The 20,254-nt window shown below is 33.2% G+C and overlaps 2 protein-coding genes across 8 annotated transcripts in view; one reads left to right on the top strand and one right to left on the bottom strand.

Annotated features, from left to right (window-relative positions):
• Syt7 (Synaptotagmin 7) overlaps window positions 1-14,215 on the top strand; it is a 233,725-nt gene extending 219,510 nt beyond the window's left edge. The window contains exon 9 of the mRNA XM_081974766.1: window positions 14,124-14,215. The gene's annotated coding sequence lies outside the window, so the exon portion shown is untranslated. The remainder of the gene's footprint in view (window positions 1-14,123) is intronic.
• Mhcl (Myosin heavy chain-like) overlaps window positions 1-20,254 on the bottom strand; it is a 115,935-nt gene that overhangs the window by 9,028 nt on the left and 86,653 nt on the right. For 4 of the 7 annotated variants that reach the window (XM_081974747.1, XM_081974751.1, XM_081974750.1 and 1 more), the window contains 4 exons: window positions 17,184-17,273; window positions 6,991-7,213; window positions 6,798-6,943; window positions 4,250-4,401 (listed from right to left, as the gene is read on the bottom strand). In XM_081974747.1, coding sequence (XP_081830873.1) covers window positions 4,250-4,401; window positions 6,798-6,943; window positions 6,991-7,213; window positions 17,184-17,273 — 611 coding nt within the window. Of the gene's footprint in view, window positions 1-4,249; window positions 4,402-6,797; window positions 6,944-6,990; window positions 7,214-9,818; window positions 10,537-17,183; window positions 17,274-20,254 lie in introns of those variants that run through there. The other 3 variants (XM_081974748.1, XM_081974749.1, XM_081974753.1) reach the window with 3 other exon arrangements.

Below are 20,254 nucleotides of genomic sequence, written 5' to 3'. Positions count from 1 at the left end.
AAATTAAATCATTTCTTGGACTTGTAGGTTACTACAGAAAATTTATAAAAAATTTTGCTAAAATCACTAAACCTTTGACTAATTGTTTGAAGAAAAATGTAAAAATTATTCATGACAAACCATTTTTAAATTCTTTTAATTTATGTAAAAACATTCTAATGAATGACCCAATTCTCCAACACCCCGATTTTGAGAAACCCTTTATTCTTACAACAGACGCATCAGACTATGCAATCGGAGCAATTTTGTCTCAAGGTTCAATTGGAACTGACCTTCCTATAGCATATGCTAGCCGAACCCTCAATCCCTCCGAATGTAACTATTCCACTATAGAAAAAGAACTTTTAGCCATAGTATGGGCTACTAAATATTTTAGACCCTATCTTTTTGGTCGAAAATTCGCTATAGTCACCGATCATAAACCACTTCAATGGCTCTTTTCTATAAAGGAACCCAATTCGAAACTTGTCAGATGGAGACTAAAATTACAAGAATATGACTATACTATAAATTATAAAAAAGGAACACAAAATTCCAACGCTGACGCTCTTTCGCGCCCACCTAGAGAAATAAACCCTATCTCTTATGAACAACCACCATTAACACATATGTCAGCCGCATGCGAAAGTAACAATGAGGAAAACGATCAATATTCTTGGCGAGATAGAATTAAACATTTCTTTGAATCACAGGAAAATCTATTTGAAAATCCGAGAAAAATTCCAATCAAAATAATTTCCGACATTCAAATAAAGCCACCAAGAAAATTACAAAGTTCAGAAAAGCCACAGGATTCAGAAAAATCATTTAGCACTGAAACAGCTAATGAGTCTGACCTAAATTCAGAAATTCCTCAAGAAAATAACCAACCCCTAGACGACAACTCAGATACTCTAACGGTCCACACGTCTCAAGAAAATCCTATTCTAGGAGCACCATATGTTAATAAAAGTTTAAACACCTACAAACATCAATTAATATTTAAATGGACGGATAAAGATAAACCCTATACTCTGACAAAGAGCCTTTTCGAAGTAAAGAAAAGAATAATTATCTTTATAAACAAAGAACCAGTGACCGAGGAAATTCAACAACTATTTATAAATCATTTACCCCCAGACACCTACTGTCTACATTTTCCAAATAAGGAATTGGAGCCAATAATAATTCGAATCTTTCAAGAAACATTCAAAAATAACTCATACAAACTCTTTATTTCTAACACATTATTAGAAGACATTACAAACATCAATGAACAAAAAGAGATTATTGAAAGATATCACACCACAAAAACATCTCATCGAGGTATGACCGAAAATATCAAAAATATAAAACAACGATATTACTGGCCGAGTTTAGAAAGAGATGTAATTAATTACGTAAACACATGTGAAACCTGTCAACGGACAAAATATGAAAGACATCCATACAAGGTAATTTATAAACCGACACCAACCGGAAATAAGCCTTTTGAACATATATACATGGATATCTATTCTATTTCAGGTCAGAAATTCTTAACAATAATCGATAATTTTTCAAAATTTGCAACAGCTTATCCTATAAATGAAACAGCAATCGAAATATGTCAAAACTTAATTAAACTGTTTTCACATCATGGAACCCCATGCAAAATAACCACGGATAACGCACAGTCCTTTAAAAGTAATTTAGTGCAAGACCTTTGCAAGACTTACCGAATCGAGTTACACTTTACAACACCGTACAACCCAAACTCAAACTCTCCAATCGAACGTTTTCATTCGACCCTCAGAGAAAGTCTTATTGCAATTAGAAATGATCATCGAACAAAAACGATTCAGGAACTTGTAGATATCGCAATACTGAATTATAATAACAGTATTCATTCCTCACACGAGTATACGCCTTTTCAAATTCTCAAAGGAAATCTTAACTATCAGTTAAATTTTGAGAAAAACCTTGATCAAATTCAAACAGACTACATTCATGAGTTAGCTGAAACCTTTAAGGAATTAAATACTAAAATAAACTTAAAATTAAGCGCTAAAAAAGCCAACGTTTTGTCAAAATTAAATGAAAAACGCGAAAATGACCCCGAGATACCTGAACTTACAGAACAACTAATGTCAACTCCTTTTACTAGAACAAAAAATCTAAAACCTAAATATAAATTCACTAAGTTTAAAAATCAAAGACATCCTAAAGACATTAAAAAACAATTGTAAATTTCAGATGAAGATAGTGCTAATTCTACTACCATTACTGGTCAACGCTCAGTATAAAATTGAAGAAATTTCAAACCCCCTACTGCCCGTACAGGAAGGACCAAGTTACATAATAACCAACTACCATCATGTTTATTATCATATAAACTTAACTAATATAAGGCAAAGTTTAATATTAACTGAAAAAACTCTTTTGCAAGTTAATCAAACAATTGATAAAGTACAAAAACCTATGTACAATCTTTTAGTTACTAGAATTAGTGATTTACTAAATCAAGTATATTCAATCAAAGACTTTATCACTCATTACAAGACAAAACGTAGAACTAAAAGAGGACTATTCAATTTTCTGGGAAAAGCACAAAAATACTTATATGGAACATTAGATGCGGATGATGGCGAACGTTATGACAATTACATTAAAATCATCCAGGAAAATCAAAATACTTTACATGATGATATTTCCTCAACTCAAACCATTGTTAAGCAACTAATAAAAGACGTTGATACTCAGCTGTCTAACATAAAGTCAAATCAGCAAAAACTGCAAGACCGTGTGAACGACTTAACACAAATGACTCAGTCTACGTCAACGACTATGTACTTAGTCATATTACTAGATAACTTGGAAAACAATATTCACATCCTCAATGAAATTCGCAACAATGTGCAAACTGCTATCAATTTTGCAGAAATTAACGTACTACATCACAGCATCTTAAAATACAAAGAATTACGAGCGATTATTCATAAATTGAAACCAGAAACTCGAATTCCTTTTGACAACTTAATCAAATACTACGAGACAGCTCACACGGACGTAACTATAAAAAATGACCTAATCATTTTCTACATTGCGATCCCGTTGATATCCGGTAAACCCTATACATTATATCGAGTTTATCCGATCCCAATCAATAATCAAATAATAACCCTTACCAATCCATACCTATTAAAATCTTCAAATGATTTCTATAATTTAAAGGAAAAATGTCCAAAAATTGAGAAAATATCTCTTTGTTTAGAAGAAGTTTTAAACTCAAACGAACCTTGTGTAATGAAATCAATAAATCTAACAAATCATTGTCCAATGGTTCCAATAAATTTCAAGAAAACTTCAGTCACTCAATTAGAGGATAATTCTATCATAATAATACCAACTCAAAGTGAGAACATTCAATTTCAATGTCCAAATCAAAAATCGATTGAAATTATAAATCAACCATCATTAATTTTACCATCAGAATGTTCAACAAAAATAAAAGATAAAATTTATGAATCTCAAAATCCAGAAATCATCAGTTCACGATTAAAATTGCCAACCATCGTTATTGATGAAAAATTGGTACAAGAAATTGAACCTTTACAATTAACGGAAATTAATCTAGATAAGATTCATGAAGACTTAGAAAGAGCAAAACAATTAACTGTACATCATCTTAAGAAATTCGATGTTGTTAGCTCTAGCGTATCAATTATATTAATATTAGTTATTATTTTTATCATTATTGGTATTGTAATTTACTTTTACTATAGGAAAAATAAAGACAATGTAAAAGTGGACATACAACTAGAAACCCTCGAAAATGTACCCCGATTTTCTCAGTCTTAGTGAGGGAGGAGTTATATGGCCATTTCTGATGATCTAATACTAAATAGACATCCTCAGACTAGCTTTGTTAAGTCAGCATTTATTTTCCTATTTATACAGCAGCATTTGTGCATGTAATTAGTCATTAAGATATCTCGCTTGGTTAACGTTCAAATGTAATTTCGTTCGTTTTTATTAAATAAAAGTTTTTTAAAAACAGAAGTTGCATTAATAAGAACAAAATTCATTTTTAAACTTAATATAAATATAAATATAAATATTGTGACACGGTGAACGTATGACACCACAATTTCCGAGGTATAGTACTTGAATCAAAAGAAAACCATTTAATGGAAAAGATATAAGAATGCAGTTTATTATTGTTTTAAATAATTATTAACTCTTGTTTTGGAGTTGATCTTACTTTTAAAAACCCAAATTAATAGCTTACCTTTGTTTCTTTTCCAGGAGATTGTTTCTGCTGCTTTGCTCCTCTAGAAGCAGTTTCAAATCGTTCATTTCACCGGTCAATTTTTGTACTTTGCGTTTCCACGTTCCCACCACTTGCCTCTGCTCTTCTACTTCTTCATATGCGTCCGATAACTGCAGAGTTAACATGTTATTACATATAAAGCAGTAAAAAGGTGCACGCTGTATTGTTATATCATTACAATACAAACAATTCGAGCGCAGTGTCTCACGTCTCTTATCAGTTAGTTGATAAAGCCGGGCCATAAACCTTAATGTCGGGTTATGTTGTACAATTCATTCCTTAAATATTTTCCGGTATGTTGTTTTGATATCTGGGTGTTATGCAGAAGCAATAACCATTTTAATGATAACCACAAAAATGTACAGTTAGCAATAATTTAAATGCAAATTGAATATTGTAACAGAACATTTCTGTTTAGGGTTTGTCAATATTGCCCGAAAACACGACTGAACCATAGCAAAATAAGTTCAAGACCTCGACCCAGACATAGAAAAAAACGGAAACAAACCGACAAATTATATACAAACAAAAACACGAAAGGCGATGAAATCCGGTTTAGTAATTATAAATTAATTGATTGAAAGTGATTTATAGAATATGAATTTTGATATCAAGCAATAAGGATTTTGTCCACGACCAACCAATAATGTACTAATATTCAGCGTGTTGACAGAAGCTAAATGAAGGTCATATAGCGTCAGAGTGATTAATGAAGAGGAATAATGATCATTATTCCCTCTCGACCTAAAGGTAGTTGCACACCAAGCATAAAACATGGGATATGCCGTATTTCTTGCATGTAGACATCCACTTATGTCTTTGCAATTACTGCTAATTCAGAATACCATTTTCTTAACAAATACACCGCAATAACACAGTACAGGAGTTTGCCAAATCATTAGGTAAATTCCATAATTTATATTTGAAATATTTTTGGTGTATGACCGTCCTTAGTTCTGTGGTTTTTTAAGTTGACATTGACCAAGGATTGTAAACAGTACAGGAGTGCTTAATCCCATAAGCGCAATCTTGCCGGTATCGGCTCGGGCCGGTGACGATTTTTACGTCACCATGGGGTCGGAGTAAACCGAAATCACAGGCACCCTTGACAATCTCGTACATAGCGTCTCGGGCGAATATTTAGCGTATTGTGCGCCCGAAGGCCCACTGTGACGTCAGAATTCATTCGCCGCCGGGAAACAAAATCGGCCGATCGAGCAATCCTGTACTGTTTACCGTCCTTGGACATTGACAACGTCAGTGCCCTTGTGGTCGTAGGCGGCCAAGGATATTAAACAGTACAGGATTGCTCGATCGGCCGATTTTGTTTCCCGGCGGCGAATGAATTCTGACGTCACAGTGGGCCTTCGGGTGCACAATACGCTAAATATTCGCCCGAGATGCTATGTACGAGATCATGTTCGTGAATGATCGACTGCAATCGCGCATCGCGCAAAACAATCGCGCAAACCCGAGAGACCCATGGTGACGTAAAAATCGTCACCGGCCCGAGCCGATACCGGCAAGATTGCGCTTATGGGATTAAGCACTCCTGTACTGTTTACCGTCCTTGGTAGGCGGCAACGCTGGGGGTGCGTTCAGAAATAGGGCTGGTGTGCGCACCGTGGCCTTTGTCACATGCCACCATATAGTTATGTAAATAAATTGTTCACGTGATCCATTTTTTCCCAAATTCTGTCACGACTTGTACACCGACGGCCATTCTAAACGCGATCCTAATCGTATCGAGTTTGACATTTCAGTTGTTATGGCGGATTTGAGAGATTACCTATATTATTTATTATCTACATAAAAGAGTATCAACTTCTAATTTGCCTGCACTTGTCATTAGTGGTAATGGACAGTGGTCGTGGACAAAGTATAGTATTATCCTCGTTTTTTATGGCCATTAATCCCACGGGAGATTTGCGTCCCTCGCCTGCGGCTCGTGACGTAAACATCCCCCTTAGGGATTAATGGCTATCATAAAAAGCTCGTTGAATAATATACTATAATACATAATTTTGTTGTGTAGGATAGGAAGATAATTTTGAGGCGTTTACTTGTCACACCCATGTGAGACAACGAATTTCTCAACAACTCACAAAAAAGTGATTTTGATAATTTTATATGGTTTTTGTTTATCCAAACTGACTTGTAATATAAAGTGGAATATTGTTGCTGATATTATTAAACATCTGAAATATATTCCATGAAATCCATGTGAACCTACTTGATAAGGTTCATATGAATAACAAACCATGGCAGGTCTAGTTACACAGCAGAGAAAAAAAAACAAACAATACAACGTTGTTCAGCACTTCTGGTTAATTTAAGTGTCAATTTACCCGACACTCGAGAACCTGACATATCAAATAATACAAGTGCAGTTTGTATACAATCTCTAGGAAGTATACAGAGACGGTTAAAGGTTTTGTTCATAGAACAGTGTTCTTTTCTTTTATGTTCACTACAACATACTACCATGATTTTCTTCTTGACTTACCTTCTTTTCCAGCTGTTTCTTCAAACCTATCAGTTGTTCCAAGTCGTCTTCGTGCTGTTGCTGTAATCGCCTCTTGGTAAACTCCAGCTCTTTCAAAGCCCTCTCGTATCTCTGTTTGTAGACCCCGTCGTTGTCACCTGAAACTCCTACTACTAATCACCAGGTCTTTGACTAACTGGCAAAAATCACTTACTGCCTTCTTCATCTTCTTCGGCAATGCCGTTCAGGTCTGATTTAGCGTAAAGCAGTTCCATTTCCAGTCTTTCTGAAGATTGTTGCAACTCTTTGTTTTTGTGTTTGGTTTCGGACAGTTCCTTTTCCAGACGTAGTCGTTCCGACGTTTCGGCGTCTAATCGTTCCGCCGCCAAGGTCGCTGTGGAATGTTCCTCGGCCAAGTCCACCGTCATTTCGCTCAACTAGAAACACAAATGCATTCCGATAAGCTGATTCCAAAAAGTCGTAAAAGTGCAAGTTTAATTAAAATCCCCATTTCGTAATGCGTGGACGAGAGAATGAATTATTATCATCGGGTCTCGTTTACGATATGTAAACCAATTCTAGCCAGAACTAAATTTACGCACTATTAATAAATTATATGCCAAGGTTGCCAATTTGCAATTTAGGCCTTTTGCTTTTCTTTTGGCTGCAATGCTGCCAGCCAAGGTTTCGATACGATTAAACGAGCGAGCCAACGACCTATAAATTGGCATTCCGAAATTAGTTTCCATAATAATTGATCTCGAAACTAGAGCCAAAAATTCGCAAATCAAATGCAAAAACATGATATATTGGTGCGAAATAATTTATGGAATTCATTTATGCTTCTAAGCGAGTTTTAGATTCCTTGCAAATTGCTAAATTAAGACTAACAGAACGATTATGAGATTATAGCTTAAGACATACGGTCGTTTAGTAACATAATTATAGATTCAACAGGTCTTAATTATATACACCTAGGAAGCTTTTGAAAGAGTAAATTTAAAATTAAGGCACATGACAGTTATGTAATTTTTATATAAAATTGAAGCGTAGCAAAGCTTTGGTGTCATGTATGATCTAAAATTGTTTAGATTGAATCAAATGTATGTGTTTCACTTTCATGTCATCTTGAAAATATATTTTAACTGCCCTGCCTAATATTCATTAAAAGAACTTATTCTGCATACCAAACAAAACATCCCAAATCCTGTACTACTACTGATAATAAAATATTTGTTTCACATAAAAAAGATAAATAACTCAATCTGACAACGTGTTAAAGAGAAAAAGATATGCTAAAATAATGTTCGACATGAGTAAATTGCAATATGGCGGCACAAACGATGACGTAGCCGCCAACTACAGTGGCTTGCTCTATATCAAGTTATGGTTTGATAGTGAAAAGAGATTTATCTAAGAAAGATCATGCAAATATATAGTTTAAAATGTCACATTTTCCAGATACAGGGTGTCAAATTTTGATTTTTTAAATTTTGTTTAATGTTTGTGTCGTCCGAGAAATAGTTTTACAAATAGTATTGACAACAGTCTACTTTAATTGACACTCTGTATATTAGAACAGAAAAAATGGAATCATAGTGACAAATGCAGTGTTTAAGACATTATTCAAAACAAAACTGTCTTAGATAATTAGCAATACCGTTTTCAAAGCTTTTTTTACTGAAAATTACTAATCACTACTAAGAAAATTTAAATACAATAATTATTACTCAGAATTATAAGAAGCCAAAATTGAAAATATATGGTACATAGTTTTAGAAGGATCTCTCTCACTTTTTAAGCCACAATTATTAGAATTTTAGTAAAAAACATTAAAACTGGCTTAAAAAGTGTTTTTTTTATTTTTTAAAACAAATATAAATAATTCAGAAGTGATACTTTTTGCTTACCAGTTGAAAATTTAATTTAAATAATCTGAAACATTACTATTTTAGAGACAATGGTTTTGTTATAGAAATTAGTATTGACTGAAAAACTAATTTTGAAACATAATAAATCAAACTTGTATTTGTATTCATTAATTAGATGTCAATGGTATTCATAAAATGTTACTTAATGAAATAGTTTTGCAATTTGTACACCGAGTCAATATTCCATCTTCAAGTTAGAATTTACAATAAAAAACTTGAAAAATTACCTGAAACTAACGTTTTAAGTCTTCAAATGGTACCAAGCCAATTTTTAAAATTAAAGCCTCTCAGTTTTCCTGAAAATTATGAAAACTGGCTTGAAAGAGTAGTTTTAATCTTCTGAGTTATTTATTTAATGGTTTTAGCGACACTCTTAGGTCTCGAAATCAATACTGATAATATAATTGTTGAAATTCCATCGAAAAAAATTGAAAATAGATTTAAGTCATTTTTCCAAATTAATGCCCCGTAGTTTGTCTGAAAGACAAATTTTAAGCCTTCTACTAATTTTTCATTATTTCAAAGTCACTTTTCCTTTTTCAAGTCAATTTTTATGGTTTTAGCAACTCTGGAACTGTAACTTGATCCGTAAATTTTGAACAGTCGTCTAGTAAAGGTTCCTAATTTTAAAGAGACTTTTCTCTGGGATTTTAGTGTTGAAATCCAAAATCAGAAAACTATTGTTCATTATTTACATAGCGTCACATTTCCAGGCTTAATTACAATTTCAGGTAAGAGAAAATTCTAGTTGTAACACAGTAATAATGGTCAAAAAAGTGAAATTTTTTTAGTTAAAAATAAGTGGCCTTTTCCTACTATTCATAGAAATTTCATTGATAAGCACACCCATTCAAGATCAGAGCTGTCAGAACAGAACGTCAATTGGCATAAAAATTCGCCAAAAACAATTATTTCAAACTTCTATCAACAACTAGTATAACTTTAGGAATTTGTTGAATTTGGCTAGATAATCTCAGCTATTCCACACGTTTTCTCTCCAATTTTGTCGCCCGTAAACCGCTAATTACGCTTGTTTCTGACTAAAACACCACCTGATATCACTGAGTGGTATTTTTAGAAAATTTCAAACACTCACGTTCCGCAATCATACCTCATCGATTTCGGCATCGGTATTGCAATCTTCGGAAGTGTCTTTCGTTGCTAAACTTTTACTAACACTATCACCCCGACTCAGGAAACCCTTAATCATTATATTTGTAGCGCTTTTGGATCTTTCCCCATTTTTTCCGATTGTCAACTGGTTTTTATCCTTTTTCCCTCCCACTCTCTTCCACTCATCCATAACATGGTCAGTCCTTTGGAGAAAATTGGAGATTTTGCTGGACAATGCATTGGAAGCAGTTTCCCTTTCTAGGTGAGCGGGGATTGGAGTCACGTGCTGTCTCAATTGACCTTTAGCCCCCAAAACGAATGAGAGGTTAGCGTCAAAGACTACTGAAGAGTCGTCTTTTGTGGAAATATCATCTTCGTAGTCCAGAGATTCGTAACTTTGAGGAAAAATCCTTCGAGAGTATCTGGCTGGACTTGGTGTTGATGTTCCTAGATATGAGGGCTGATAGTCCGGGGTTAATCTTGGAGTGTGAGTTCTTGGAGGTTGGTATTCTGGAGTGAGTCTTGGAGGTTGATATCTTGGAGTAAACCTTGGGGGTAGTCTGGTAGGGTAGTAGTCGTCGTCTTCGTCTGATGAATATGGTTCTACGATCGTTGGTTTAGTAACGCGAGAGTAGGTCGAGGACGGTATAAAAGGCATTTTTAGGGACACATCCACGCTAATGCTAACCGGTCGAAAAAGTTGGGAGACACAGACTGGAAGGTTGCCGGTGTATATTCGAAAAACTAGACAACCAGGCCACTTGAGCTACTTCCAGGCCGAAATATTCTAAAGATATAAATAGTGTGCGTGATTCCTTCAAGCTGGAAATTTGCAATTGTTGTGCACTGACCAGGGTCACTATAAACCAACCAGACAAGCTATGTTGACGTTTTGTTGCTGCTTAAACATGAATGCAAAACCCCGAACGAGTGTAACATAGTAGGTCTAATACTGGGACAGCATCCAAATAACAAATCTAAAGTTGAGAAGTAACTAAAATTAACCTGATTCATGTAACCACCGATCGCGGTGCATTTTATTTTGAACGTTTCCAATGCGAGAGTCAAATTTCTGGTTTACGGAAGCGAACATTTTTTTTAAAAACACAATCGAAAAAGACGCACCTTAAAGTGACCAAGAAAAGCACGCAAACGGACACTAAAACGAGATAAATCTGAGGGAATTACGGATTTAGGAGTGTATAGAATATTTTCGATCGTAAAGTTGAGGATTTTTGCGCTTTGGTCGGTGCCGGCACCTAATGGGACACGTGAGAGCGGTTATGGCGTGTAGTTCTGCGAGATAAGGACCATGGGAACAATAAAGTTGTATACTCGGGTCAATGGAAGGATAAGACCCAATTGGTCCATTAATTTCACCAAAAAAAAATCAACGGTTAGTGTTAGCAAATCCCTAAAAACGAGTTGCATTAAGGTGGTTAGCAAGGTACCAAAGTTTAAAGAAACGTCATGTAGTTCAGTAGGGCTCTTATAGTTTTTGAGATATTTACCTCCAATAAGTTCAGCCAAGTGTATTTCTTAAAAACAACAACTTTGCAATATCAATATATGCTACATGCATATTTCAGCAAAAATAAAAAGAATAATGGTTTTGATATAAAAAAATAGGTTAGATACAATTATTGAGATTGAAGCTAAACAATTTGGAAGTGCAAATAACTAAGAAATGATTCTACGTAGACAAGTTCCTGTATATTATGCATACAATCCATTTTTTTGTAAACAAAATTTGACTATGTTGCTTTAGACATTTATCACGGCGTAATCTAATGATCTAAAATACCGGGTGTCCCAAGTGAGCAGACCTGCGGTTTACGCCACTTTCTTTTTGGTCGAAATTCTTACTAATTTTTAGAAGTTTTAAAAAATCTCCATGTAAATTAGTTTATTAACTAACTAAATACGCATTTAAATAGGGTTCAAGGTATGCTATAAGGTGATTGATTGACCAGAAAACAAAACGTGCAAGATTTTTGGTAAAGTTGGTATTAAATTTGATATTTTAAAGGACACACCCTGTATATTATGGTAACTTGCGATCAATTATTTAATTCTAATTCTTTTTACATAAACTTTTCCTATATCTTATTTAAATACTTTGCGAGTAATTAATTTCAATTTTTTTCCTTCAGACCTCCATCCCAATTTTTTTTTTATAAAATACGCCACTGGAATTAGTAGGAAATGTTAATTTCAAAGGTAACTTAAGGAGGTCCTGTGCAATGGTTTTGAGTAGGAAAATCCACATTTTACAAGATTTGTCAAAGTTAGTGACTTTTTTGCTAATTATAAAAATTACAGTTGGTTCATTTTTCCAAATGGAACAACTTGTGTTCTTTAAAATATTATAAAATACCATTAAAATCCTTTTCAAATAATGTCATGTTCCTAACCTAACCTAAAGAATAAAATTTTGGAAATAAACAGATTTCTGCAAAAATTGGATTCTGGAGATATCTGATGATGACTTTAAATAACGAAAAAAATTCTCGTTTTTTACTAAAAAATCATCGAGTTACTTGTTGGTGTTGCAAAAGATACGGAATTAAAAAACAGCCCGCCCTAAGGATGCAAAACTAAAATTTGCGAAAGGTCGGCTACTGTGATTTCCAGTACAGGTCCAACTCCCAAAAACCGAAAACATCAGCTATTCAACCGAGGAACGTAAATCAAAATGTTAAGATTTCTTAAATTCTGCATTAGAAGTGATAAAACAACATTAACAGTTACATTACGTTATTTTAGGTCAAAATCATAAAATAATCCAGTTTTTGCAGAAATCTGCTTTTATTTGCGAAACCTCATAACGTCTCTGCTACGAAGAGACATTTCTTATTTTCCAAAAAACCTATCTCAGGTAAGTTGTGATCTTCTTACCAAAACTGGTTTTTATTTCCGAAACTTACTATTTAAGTAAAGGACCATGTGATTTCTCTTATAATATTTGGCAAAACACCGGGCTTTCAATATGAAAATTTGAAAAATTTAGTGTAAGACCAAGTTTTTTAGTCAAAACAAAGATGAATATGATAAAACCCCATTACCCTAACCTAAAGATTGTAATTCTTTACTAATTCTAGTAATATAGTGTTTACACCCATTACCATCTAACGGTGATTAATGAGTCATTACTCATTTATTAGTAAAGATAATTTTGACCATAAAATTTGCAACAGTAAGTGCATAGTATTCTAGATTTCTAGCCTGTTTTTGTTAAAATTTATTATCCAGTAACCGGGTAGGTTAAGTAACAAACCAAACCTACAATGAAAATCAATTAAAGACAAGCATGTACTACTATATAACTTTCACAACAGATAAAAAATTTAATTGCAAACTAGGACGTGATCCGTTTTAAAAGTGAAATGAGTGTTGCTTCCTCAAAAACATTTAGTGGCTGCGCCAAGCGGTTTTTCATTTAAAATTTTACATCTCGTGCCAAGAATCGCACAAAAAAGTGATTAAAAGTACCGGAAAAGCCGGGATGAGAAAATTGATTAGTAAAACGTCTGCTAGAACGTGTGGCTGATTAACTAACGGTGATGTAATATTAAAGTTAATAAGAAAATTGCCTCCTTATTACTATAGTAAGAACACATTTAAAACGGGAGTAGTTGCTAGTTATTGCAAATGGCCCGTGGCTGGTATAACAGACATGCCATTTCGTATTTCTTCTAATGGCGATGATTTGCATCACAACACTATATCGTCCATGTGATATTAGCCCCGGGGACGAAAAAGTGCGGATTAAATGAAGATCGATGACTTGCCGAAATGAAATTGCTTTGACCGTTCCCCCACGACGAAAAAAATCCGCTGAGAATTTCATTGTCGTGTCTGGGCTCATTAGCGATCTTGAATAGAATGATCGGCTTTTTCTGGACCCTGATTTAATCCAATTTCGTTACTCAAACACCGCCACCTTTATAAGAAATCACTTTTCATGTCGGAGGTACAAATTTTTTAAAAGGATCTTCTGCAACAGGTGAATGACATTGAACAAAATGATTGGTTTCATGTTTCTTTGTGAGCTCACCTACAATTTAAGTAATCATATACCTTCAGGTATAATGAAATATGAAACAATAGAATGTAAATTTGGAAATACCAACTGTTTCTGGTTAATCTACATTAGGTATCTGCGAAAGACAGGAAAAAGTGTGTAATCTGCTTGAACAAAAGTCTTTTATGTAACTATTATTAACTTAGTACTTGTCGAGATACTGGAAGGAAGAAAAACATAAAACATATTACAGTCCAGTTAATTTAGTTACATTTTCAGGCTTGGGTGACAACATGGAGTTCTTACAAGAAGTGTACCTACTTAAAATACCAAAACTACTACTGTATTCTGTCAGCACGTATTATAAGAACAACGCAACATAAGATGCTAAAATTAGGTTGTCATTTACCACATTGTTCTCCTTGGTTTCTTTTCTAATACGTTCTTACATTATAGAGGATGTTAGTCATTGAATTGCAAAGAGAGAAACAAACGAACAAAACTATACTACTAAAGTTATATTATACAGATTGTCTCAGTTTCAAGTAGCTAAGCTTTTTTGTTTTACAATAATTGATAGGAACAATTACTTTTAGTTTGAATTTACTTAGAAACTGTAACCATTTTTAAGCTATTTATAATATTATAAAAATCCTTGTTAAATTTTTGAAATATAATTATTGAAATGTAAAAATTTAAATCAAATTCACCTGTTCACTAGTATCTTAATTACAAAGTATACTAAGGACAAAAATTATTAAAATGTATATTCATTAAGGAAACGGTGGATTAAAAACAAGTTTTAAAGACCCTTTGGGCTAATGACCATGCGTGTTTTTCAAAGAGCACATCTACAGTATATGCAAATTGTTATACATCTGCTTCTTCCTTCAAACATAAACTGGTTAAATACACGGATAATCAAAGTACAAAAGAAAAAACAAGCTGATTTTAGTGTTGTTGCGTTGGTACTATTGCCAGCTCAGTTTGGCAACGTTAGTTAAATGGGAATATTGATCATTTTTATGAAGATTGTAAATGTGACAATATTGAAAAAATGATGCTAAATTAATCACCAAACTGACAACATTGAAAGAATTGGGAACTAAAATGAGAAAGTTAGCCTTAGATCAGTTTGGCAACGCTGCTAAAATGTGCATGGTGAACATTTAGGAGTAATTTTAAGAAAAATGGTTAATTCTGGGAACATTACAAGGGACTAATACGAGTATCTTGTAAACAAAAATCTCAAAAATTACATAAGTTTCAGCGAAAAAATTAAATTGTTTTTAAAATTTAAACCTCCTGTATCCTTCTAACGGTGTAACTTTGTGTAGAATTAGATTAACTCGAAAGTCAGGGTGGTACAAATTGAACTTAGAAAGTATAGTAAAACTTAACCTAATCTAACCTAACATTTTCAAAAATCAAAATTAGGCACTCTGGCAAATCAGCTGTTTACGTCATATGTCATTTTTGGAAGGGCAAACACAGGAAATGCTATCACTAGTTTCATTTTAGAGATCGCTGCTATATGACGTTTTTCCTTTATTTTGTGGATAATTAGTAGTGAATTGTTAATTTTATTAGACACTCCAATGATATGTCAAATACAGCTAATTGAAACTTTTGGAACGGCAAACACGGCCATTAAAACAGACTTTCTTATGAATTTGGCAGGCATTTTTTGAAATATCAACTGAAAGTCTTTAGAAAATCGCTAAATTTCAGCTAAAACTCTATGTATTCATAAGAAAGTGTGCTTTAATGGCAGAGTTTGCCCTTCCAAAAGTTTCTAATTAATAAATGTCAATGAAATGGCTGGTTCAGAGTAGCATATTCAATTGACTATTACTTCAATTGACTACTGAAAAAAAACTCGTTTGATAACGACTTTCAAAAATCAAAACGTCGGAAAAAGTTGCAATAGAAATGTGCTTTTTAGTATTCGATTACTTTTCGTTTTTGCCGGATATGTCCGAAACTACTCGAAATATTGATTTCCTGCTCTGTGAGTTTAAAAATTGACTTTGCAACTTAAAATCAAGATTTTAGTGTTTCAACCATTTCAATTTAGTTTTCGAAAGTTTAGTTTGAAAATTAATACTTTCAATTATTTAACTGGTAAAGATTGCAAACTCAGGATTGGACTATAAACTCAATTTTCAAATTCCTTGGATTTCTACACTAGTTCAACAACTTGACTTAAAAAAAACGTAGAAATTGGCCCTTTAAATTGGACTATTTAGTATAATTTGAGGTGACTTTGACTCAAACATTTGAGCTAAAAATTCTTATTTTTTAAATTTTCGACATTGATTTTTAGTGTGAAAACTATCCTGATTTTCACTAAAAATTACCATAAAGTCAACCTAAGCTGAATCTTATTTTCATTTTAATTGACGGTTTTTCAATCATTGAAAGGTTTTAAGTTCCAAATTTCTTTTAAACCACTTAGTAATTTAATGGGATTTACTATAATAAAACAACATATTGATAAAAAGCAAAACTACACCTTATTGACACTGAAAATTAAAATAACTCTGTCGAAAGTAAGTGCACCTTTTAGCACGAATATTTAAAAAACTATACAATTTTTGTATCGCCCTACTTAGGTCACTATGTATAGTGTTTGAAGAGCAGAATTGATCCAAACATATACGGGGTGTCCCATTTGAAATACACATTATTTTCAATGTAATTCACTCAGGAAGTTAAAAGGATCTTTGACTCCAAATATATCGAAAACTGTAGATTTTTTTTAATAATGCACTGTGTAGAGCTTGACAATATACAGGGTGTCACATTTAAAATATTAGATTTGTGTGACTTTGAACGCAATGACAACACTTTCAGTGCAATTTTCTGTTATGTGGTAGTGTAGTACCTATACTGATGTCATGATTCAACTTTTGAAAAATTGTCGAAAATTTACATATAAATCCAGTGTAGCAAGCTCAAGTCTGACTTTATAGAAGTTTTTTTGTTCCAAGCCAAAATCTCTTTAAACTCTTTACTCCACTTGCTACGATATTTAGAAAGTTTAATATTTTTTTGTTCAATATGACAACACTGCGGCAGCAGCAGTGTAACAAACTACCAGAAAATCTACAGTTTTGTTTCAATAACTCTCCATTGAACTTTTCACAACCTACTACTAATGGCCTAAACCATCTTATACGGCCGGAATTAGACACGCCCAATTACGTTCGGTCATCTAACGTGAAGCTATGTTCACACGTCCAGTTTTTACGCTACGCATAATAATTATTTATGCTTGCATAGCTTGGTAACCCAATACAAGTAGCACTGGGTCAAATTACAAACGAAAAAACTTACCTTGGCTTCGAGTTTGTCGTTGTCCGTCTTCAGGGACGTTCTTTCCAATTCTAGTTTTTGGAACTTGATTTTCAATGCTTCTAGTTCATCCTGAAACAATATTAAAATTTAGCTAGGTAGTTGAGTTTAGCTGCAAAATCTGGCAACACTGTTTTTGATGCAAATATAAAGTAAATTACCATCAACCCTCTGTTATGCTCCAACCAATACAACCTTAACAACTACAGCACTCGAAACCATATCACTTACACTAAACAGTAATCTCTAAAAGGAACCTAAGAATTTATTTTTCCACTCTAAGCTGTGGGAAAACTCGAATAAAATAAAGGAAAATTACAATTTCAAATTCACCATCTAGAACGCAAAGGAAGTGTATATCAAAGCCAAACAGGGTCAAAGCGGCTTTTTTTTCAAAAACGTACAATTCCCAACAAGCCTGAAGGTTATACAGAAACCTAATACCATCCTCATTGTTGTTTTTTCAATTGACGTTCCGGTTTGATGGTGCCCTTGCAACCGAAACGGGTTAGAACGACGCAAGTTGTGCATCTGCAAATCCGATTAATTTTGGAGAAGGGTGTGAAATTATTCGCTAATTAGCGATCTCGAAAAAAAAAAGTGAAAGGGCGTTCAGGTTGGTAAAAAGCTACCTAAAGATGGGCTGTAAATAACCACATAAGGAGTCTCATGGCACAGTTACTTAAAATTAAAAGCTTTCTCTTAATTCATCAGTAATTTGCATTAATTTGTTGAAAAAAATTACGTGTTTTTAAAATTTATAAATTTATTTTATCTGTTACTACACCAAATGCCTGCGGTATATAGAAACTCAATAATTAAAATGACGTGACAAATTTTATAAATTTGTGTCATTATAGTGACATTATTTGCATATAAATCCAGTTGTTGCTTAAATAGCAACGAACGGTATTGCCAAATTTATACGTCTATTGTCCTGGTGTGATGAATTTTATTCGGTTTAATCAAGCAGGAAAGCTTTCTGATTATACTTGTTTAATAATTTGCTATTAAAATACCTTCATACTTACTTACTTAGAAATATACCAAAGAAAGTTACTCGAACTTTACTGTTGATGCACCTAATTAAACTTTCCAATTCGACCAAAATCAATAAATGTTTGAATATAATAATATTGTTTCATTTTACTAGCACAATGTAATATTATTTGTACAATAATTAAGAAACTTTTTCTAACTTTTAAAATGCTTTAGTTAGTAAGTATTGTAAGTAATAAGTTAGTAATATTAACCGAATAGTTTTACAAACTTTCTGTCATTTTGCACTTTTAATTCACGTTTCTCTGTTTCCATTGAAATTCCTTCTTTTGAGAAACCGAATTAAGTGGAAATTTTCTAAAAGGGAATAAACAGATCGCACAGATAATACAAAAGACGATGACTGACAGACATAGATAAAACACAAAAGTTAAAACTATTTAAAAGAGTTTGCAAAAGTTTGGTGCTGAATTAGGAAAATGACCAATCTGACAACATTGCTAGAATTTGGTGCTAAATTAGGAATATGCTAAATTAAGCAACATTGCAAAAATTGGGAAAAAATTTAAGAAAATGATCAGTTTGCTGCTGAAATGTGATTATTGATCATTTATGAGTAATTTTAGGAAAAGTGGTCGATTTGGCAACATTGAAGGTAACTAATACATGTAAAAATAGTTTTACAAATTGTGTGGCTTTTTTGCAGTTTTAAACCACATTTTTTTATTGTTCCCTTGAAAATAATTGTTCTTTTGAAAAACCGATTTAAGTCGAAATTTTCTAAAAGGAAATAGAGCGCACAGATAATACAGAAAATGTATAACAGCAGACAAACCGAATTAAAACTTTATTTAAAAGGGATGTAAATATTTATTAGTAATTTTAAGAAAAATTTAAATTCAACAAAGTTGCAAGCGACTAAGACAAGTATAAATAGTTTTACAAATTATCTGCATTTCTAATATCTGTCTCTATCTACTGACGAAAATATCAGAAAAGCTAAATAGACAATATGACAATTGAAAATGAAGATGACTTTCCAGAAAAACTGGAAAATATCAAAGCATATTAAAATCAACAAAGAAAAATGTCAAGAAGATAAGATGACAAATGTATACACCGGTAAACATTAAGTAAAATCAATTAAATACAGCCTGACTGGAAAATCAATGCTTCTCAACCATATACCGGGTGGTCCAGAAAAGTGTCAGCGGTCGTCAAAATGTTACTATAATTTTGCACTTTTTTCAAGTCATAAAACCACCGGTTTCTGGTCTGGAAACTATGGACTGTTTACTGGACTGTTACTCAAAATGTTTTACACCTAACCTAACCTGTCAGTGGTTTCCAGAATGTCTTGAACCAAACAAAATCAAGCTTTTTTGCTGTATCAGTGGTTGTCAAAATGTTTCTCTAGTTTTGGAATTTTACTGTCCTTTAAATCAGTGGTACTCAAAATGTTTTTTGTATAACCTAACCTAACCTGTCAGTAGATTCCCAAAATGTATTGAACCAAACAAAATTAAGCTTTTTGCTGTACCAGTGATTCTCAAAGTTTCTCCAGTTTTGGAATTTTTGCTGTTTTTAAATCAGTGACACTCAAAATGTTTTCTGGCTAACCTAATCTAACCTACCAGTGGTTCTCAAAATGTCTTGAACCAAACAAAATAGAGCTTATTTGCTGTACCAGTGGTTGTCAAATTGTTTCTCTAGTTTTGGAATTTTTACTGTTTTTAAATCAGTGGTACTCAGAATGTTTTTTGTCTAACCTAACCTAACCTGTCAGTGGTTCCCAAAACGTCTTGAACCAAATAAAATTAAGCTTTTTTGCAGTACCAGTGATTCTCAAAGTGTTTCTATAGTTTTGGAGTTTTTACTGTTTTGAAATCGGTGACACTCAAAATTTCATTTTTCTTGTTGGAATTTCCGTCTCACCGCCCCAAAAGGTTTGGTTGGAAAAATAGAATTTCACGCTATTTCCAACTAAGTTGAAAACATAAATCTTGATATAATAAACCATCTTCTGAAAAACGTTTACTTTGACATGGAAGAGG

This window comes from Ips typographus, linkage group LG3 (assembly GCF_016097725.1).
Source record: "Ips typographus isolate SLU linkage group LG3, UJ_Ityp_2.0, whole genome shotgun sequence".
NCBI classification, from domain to species: Eukaryota; Metazoa; Arthropoda; class Insecta; order Coleoptera; family Curculionidae; genus Ips; species Ips typographus.
This window is presented reverse-complemented; position numbering and strand designations above follow the sequence as displayed.